We start from the raw sequence: 5892 nt of genomic DNA, 5'->3' as shown, positions 1-5892 counted from the left end.
GACACCTCGGACCCCCCTGTACACGTGGAGGCAGCGAGGGTGGGTCTGGGCATCCCGCAGGTCATCCAGGGCCTCGGTCAGCAGGAAATGCACCACCTTGAAGGGGAAGTTGTCCAGATATTCCTGGCGGGAGCGCCCGGCCACGGGCACAGCCCTGTTGAACTCCTTGTACAAATCTGTCTCCAACGTATATGCCAGGAGGGCGATGGCCTCTTCCTGCCGTTTCAGAGACCCCAGGTGGTGGTCCCAGCTGGCAGCAGCCTCGGCCCAGGCTGTGGCGAAGGTGCCGTTGGTGGTGAACTCGGAGCGGTTGAGGTTCGGCAGAGCATCCAACATTTTGCTCCGGCAGTCCCGGTACTGGTCATCGAAGGCGTTGGGGGCCATGTCCAGTGCCACCTCCTGGATGCCAGTGGCCGGGGTGACAGCCAGCAGCACCAGCAGCAGTGGCAGGAGCTCCATGGTGGGCAGAGACTCCCCAAGGACCCGGCCAGGCACTGTGGGGACGCAGCTGGGGCCGCGGCCGCTTCCTCTGGGAGGGCCTGGGGAGGTGGGGAGGGGGAGTGGGGTCAGCCCGGGGAGAGGGGGACACCCCCACCCGCACCCCTGGCCGGGAGCCCCCCGGCCACGTCCCAGCACTGCCCTGACCCCGACCCTGGTCCCACGGGCTGTCGCCCCCCGTGCCCAGCACCCCGGCCCCCGCAGCCCCACGGCGTCACCCCGGGACCCCGGCCCCGAGTGTTACCTGTGCCCTGCAGTGGGTGTGGGGTCTGGGTGCTGCTCCGGCCCCCCCACTGAGCTCCTGCAGAGGGGACACGGGGCTGCTCTGGCTTTTTATAGCCAGGATGCTTGGGCTTGGATCCGCACCCTCCTCCTGGCGCACCCAGGGCAGCCTTTGCCCTCTCTGACTGATGGGAATGTAAATTTCCTCGTAAACCCCCTCTTCTCCCACCCAGCTTTGATGGGCTGAGATACTTCAGGAAAAACAAAAGCAAAAGCAAAAAGTTGCACAAGCAAAAGGAAAGAACCCGAAGATTTTATTCTCTACTCCCATTCCAGTTCCCGGAAAGTGGGGCTCCAGCCCATGGAACGGCTGCTCCAGAAGGAAAAGGCTGTAGATAAGGAATGTCCCCCCTTCCTCCTGAGCTCCTCTGTCTAAGCCAGGGTCCTGCAGCCCGGGCTGTCCCTGGGGGTCACTGGGCTCAGCTGTCCAGGCCGTGTCCCCTCCCAAGGCCTCGACCAGCCCCGGCCCCACTGTGGGGGTTGGGATGTTGGGGACAGGCCCTGGGGCGGTGGCAGCCCCCGAGCCCCCCGAGGAGCAGAGCCCTGAAACGGAGCAGGAGCCGCCGGTGCTCAACCCCTGCCAGTTCTGCCCCCGCCGAGTCCACAGCGAGCCTGGGGCCAGGCCCGGACCAGGAGCGGCTGAGGGAGCTGGGGGGGCTCAGCCTGGAGAAAAGGGGGCTCAGGGGGGACCTTCTGGCTCTCTGCAAGCCCCTGACAGGAGGGGGAGCCGGGAGGGGGGGTCACCACCCACCCCAGCACTGCCGGGACCCCCAGAGCCACCAGAGCACCGGGGTCAGCTGCACGTGGCAGGTGGTGGTGTCAGCTGGGACAAGGGACAGGGACACAGGGACACATCAACACAGGGACACACAGACAGGGGACACACACACACACACACACACACACACACAGGAGAGAGCTGAGAGAGGGAACTCTCAGGGGGGAAGCAGCTGAATTGTGTCTGTCCCTGCAAACTGAGCAGCTGCGGGAAGAGTTACAGGGAGAGGAGGAGGAAAACCCCAAAAGTGGAAGGAAAGGGAGAGGTGATGCCAAAAGGAAGCTGCCAGTGCCCCTGGCATTGTACAGATTCCCATGCAGGTGGGTGATTATGGGCTTCGTGGGCACAAACCAGGCGAGACTGGAATCCAGCCACTGGAATCCCACCCCTGAATTCCTGACAGTGGCCCAAACATTGGCATTTCGGTTGGTTCTGGTCAACAGTCACGAAAATTTTGACAGAGACAGGAGTACAACACTCAATACTGACACGGTGAGGTGCCAAGAGGGCACGAGGGGGACCTGGATGGCGGAGAGGGACATCAGGGAGCGAGCACGGAGCAAGTGTCCCCTGCGGAGCTGCTGAGGGCAGTTCACGGCCCCAGGGTGTTAGTTCTGGCGTGCCATTCAAAACCCCGATGAAAACAGTTCCCATTTCCTGTTCTGAGCTGGGAACTCACATCAGAAGTGTCCCACTCGGGGAAGGCAACCCTGGGAGGGGAACAAATGGTTTTACCCATTCCACGGGGGGGGAACACGACGAGGCTCAATTGTCACCCCCCCTGGAAGGGAGGGCTCACACCTTTCTCAGACCCCTGGGGTATGGATATGTAAACGTGAACATATAAACACGGGAACATCTAAACCTCCAAACACCCCTGCAGGGGTTAACAGGGGGTCTGTTGGCTCCCTGGAAGAGGAGATTGGCCTTGAAGATAAGGAAGTTTTACACACAGGCTAATTGGGGAGCCAGGGCGGACTGCGAGTCCGTAGATTGGGTAGGTGAGAACCACAGCCTTGTCCTTGGGCACCTCCAGGTGTCTCACGATTGCTGCCAAGTGTGTCAGTAATGATGAGTGGCCAATTAGGGTGGTGTTGCTGCTTGCTACTTGCTCGCTGCTTGCTGGCTGGCTTGCTGGTTTTTGCCAACGATCTAAAAGGAGCTGGGATTTTTAATAAAGGAGGCCTTTTCTTAGGTTGCCCTGAATCAGCCTTCTCGTGTGTTTTTTATTGGACCGTCACGACATAACGGCGACATTTGGTGACCCTGGCGTGATCTCGAACGAGAGACTGAAAGCCACGACGTGATTTCCAGCGGAGGATTGAAAGCGACAACGTGATCCCCACTGAGGGGTCGGAACTCCAGGGGCCACGCGATCCCCTCTCCGAGGGGCCGGGACAGTGGTGATTTCCAGTGAGGAATCACGATTCCCAGCGAGGAATCAGAACGGTGGGGGCGGTGCTCGGCGCAGCAGAGAGCAGCAGGAGAGCTGCCTTGGTCCGGACCAGCGTTTTTGACACTTGTGATTCACAGCTGAGCCGCCGGGAACTTAATCGCGACCTGGGGCATTCATTAACCGAAGAGGAATCTCATGCACTTTCTGCTTTAAAACGCCTTGCTCCAAAAACGGGGTGAGAAAGTAAATGAAAATAGTTCAAAGCATTTGTTGCGCTGGTGCCGCGAGCAAGGACACGAAGCTACTTTTTCTACGGCTTTTAGCGGGACTGTGTGGGAGAAGGTTGGGCAGGCTCTCCGGGAATCTGTCTCCAAGGCAGAGCCTGGCACAGAGGGGTTGCCGACTGCCCGGCGTTTGGTGTTAACCACTTTGCAAGAGCGGCAAAAAGGGCAGGGCAAAGAGACGGGGGGACTCAGTGAAAGACAAGGACTCTGAGGAGCAAAGTGCATCAGTGCAAGCTACGGGAGTTTTGGACTGCCCTGACGTTTCAACACCGAGCGCTTCTCCTGGGTCTGCCCCTGCTGCGGCTCCCGTGAAAAGCGGAGCTCCCTCTCCCCCTGTGTTGTCCCTGCTGCAAAAGACTGCCTTGTCTCCCGCTGCTTCGCCACCGAAGACAGCTTATCTCTCTGCAGTGCATCCCCCTAGGAAATGCTGGGAGACCCCGCAGCAACAGCTTGTTAGAATGAGAAAGTCGAAAACTCCCCCCCACTCCCCCCCACCTCCTGACTCCAGCTCAGAAACAGCCTCTGGGGGGGATGCAGAAGGGGAGCAGGATGATGCTGCTCCTCGGGTCTATCCACCTTCGCCCTCCTCCCCCTCCTGCTCGGAAAACGAGGAGTCAGTGTGGGCTGTTGTGCAGAGCAGACCTCACTGTCACGCTTCGCTCCTGAGAAAAAAGAAATAGAAGAGTCGTAAATCTGGCTCTTTCTTGGACTTTGCCGCCGTCCGTTGTGCCCGTTATGCCTCGTAACCGGAGAACCTTTTGGGAGGCAGCGAGGAGGGAAGCAGTTAGTGCAGATAATCGACCCCTGTGGGTTCCTGCTCGGCGTGTGCGTCCTGTTCTGTCTCGGGGAGACCAGCACTGACGACTCTTAGGCGGAACAGCAAGAACGTCTGGGTGACCCCCGATGAACCAAACTACCTTCTGCGCCTCACTGAGGCAACGAGAACCGCCTTTTCACAGGTGCCTTGTTGAAGCGCCGGTAAATGACTCTGACGCAGTGAAACTTGTTTCTAATGTTACGCGATGGTCCGCTCTGTTGACAGAAGCTGGTAATGCTTCTGTGCTAAGCTGCATTGCGAACTTGCCACTGGTGAGACGCTACATTGCAGAATCGTGCTGCTATTGACTCCCTGCTGCTTGCCCGCAGACAGGGCTGTCTAGTTGAAGAGTTTTGGGATGGTTACTGTCTTTGCTCAAAACGGGGAATCCTGATTTTAGCGATGACTGTGGCTGTGCTTGTGATGTTGCCGTGTTCGGTGTTGTGCTTGCAAAGGGCCCTGCGAAGGACGACCCAAGCAATTTTCCCAGCACAAATACGGAGAGGGGGGAATGTAGGGGTTAACAGGGGGTCTGTTGGCTCCCTGGAAGGGGAGATCGACTTGGGAAACTTTCGAGTGTGGCCTTGAAGATAAGGAAGTTTTACACGCAGGCTAATTGGGGAGCGAGGGCGGACTGCGAGTCCCTAGATTGGGTAGGTGAGAACCACAGCCTTGTCCTTGGGCACCTCCAGGTGTCTCACGATTGCTGCCAAGTGTATCAGTAATGATGAGTGGCCAATTAGGCTGTTGTTGCTGCTTGCTACTTGCTCGCTGGTTGCTTGCTGGCTTGCTGCTTTTTGCCAACGATCTAAAAGGAGCTGGGATTTGTAATAAAGGAGGCCTTTTCTTAGGTTGCCCTGGATCAGCCTTCTTGTGTGTTTTTTATTGGACCGTCACGACATAACGGCCACACGAATGAAAAGGATTATGTGTTGCGTTAAGGGAAAAATGTCTCTCCTAAAAATCAATTCCCTTAGAATTGATACTACAATGGGCCTCTAGTGATGTTGTTAATTATCTACTATAATGGGCCTCTAGTGATGTTGTCAATTATCTTATATGCAGTCCCAAAAGTTGCAATAAAGTTTGATAAGCAAATTACTGATGAATAGAAAAAGGGAGGAATTGTAATAGTTAACAAAAGCAAAGAGGTGGATAATTTGCTGATCAAATTAAATCTGTAATGTTAGCGGCTGGTTTGAATTGCAGGTGTCAAGCCACAGTGGTGTTGTTACTATGACAAGCTCTCTCTTGTTGTGTTGAACAAGATCTGAATGTAAAAGTTTTGGGTGTGCCTGTAAAAATGTGTGTGTGTGTGTGGAGGGGGGAGTCGTCCAGAGGAACAGGGGGAGGAAGTTTTAAATGTTATATCTGTGGTCTGGTGAGTGTAACACACGGGCTGCAGCTGCCCAGCTTTCCCAAAGAGTCTCACTCTCTCTGCATGCCCTGGTGGGAGGAGATCCCCCCCCAAAAGGTGGGGGCAGCAGCACCAGCCGTGGGCAGGAGCTTCGTGGGGGAGAGGTTTGTTTGCTCCTGAGGGATGTGGAGGCCACCGTGGCCCCGAAGGGACCAAAGAGATCTGTCCTGTTCAGCTGGGCTGGGTTGAAGGTGCCAGAACGGGACATTCTGAGCGGGAAAAGGGACTTTGGTGCTCAGCCCGAGCTGTCAAACAACTGGAGCCACTCAGGGGTCACTTGTCCTGATGGACCCGACTGAAACTTGGGTTGTTTTCTCTTCCCAGCAATTCCCCTGGGAACGGTGCCAGGACACCCCTCTGAGGATCCAGTTCCCCATGGAAGGATGGCTTATCCTTCTTTCAGGAGCCTCCACTGCCAGC

General features: G+C 56.8%; 1 protein-coding gene across 1 annotated transcript; it reads right to left on the bottom strand.

The window, feature by feature from the left end:
• Positions 1–5: 5 nt before the first annotated feature.
• On the bottom strand, positions 6–844 carry LOC114071530 (erythroblast NAD(P)(+)--arginine ADP-ribosyltransferase-like; the record flags this gene model as incomplete). Its single annotated transcript, XM_027909371.1, has 2 exons — positions 791–844; positions 6–538 (listed from the first exon to the last, which is right to left on the bottom strand). A coding segment is annotated over exon 2 (454 nt), but the record flags the coding sequence as incomplete, so codon positions are not given.
• Positions 845–5892: the final 5048 nt, after the last annotated feature.

This window comes from Empidonax traillii, unplaced genomic scaffold (genome assembly GCF_003031625.1).
Source record: "Empidonax traillii isolate 1590-97213 ecotype Southwest subspecies unplaced genomic scaffold, ASM303162v1 scaffold2086:size66821, whole genome shotgun sequence".
NCBI lineage: Eukaryota > Metazoa > Chordata > Aves > Passeriformes > Tyrannidae > Empidonax > Empidonax traillii.
The sequence above is the reverse complement of the archived record's forward strand: the minus strand, read 5'-3'. Positions and strand labels throughout refer to the sequence as shown.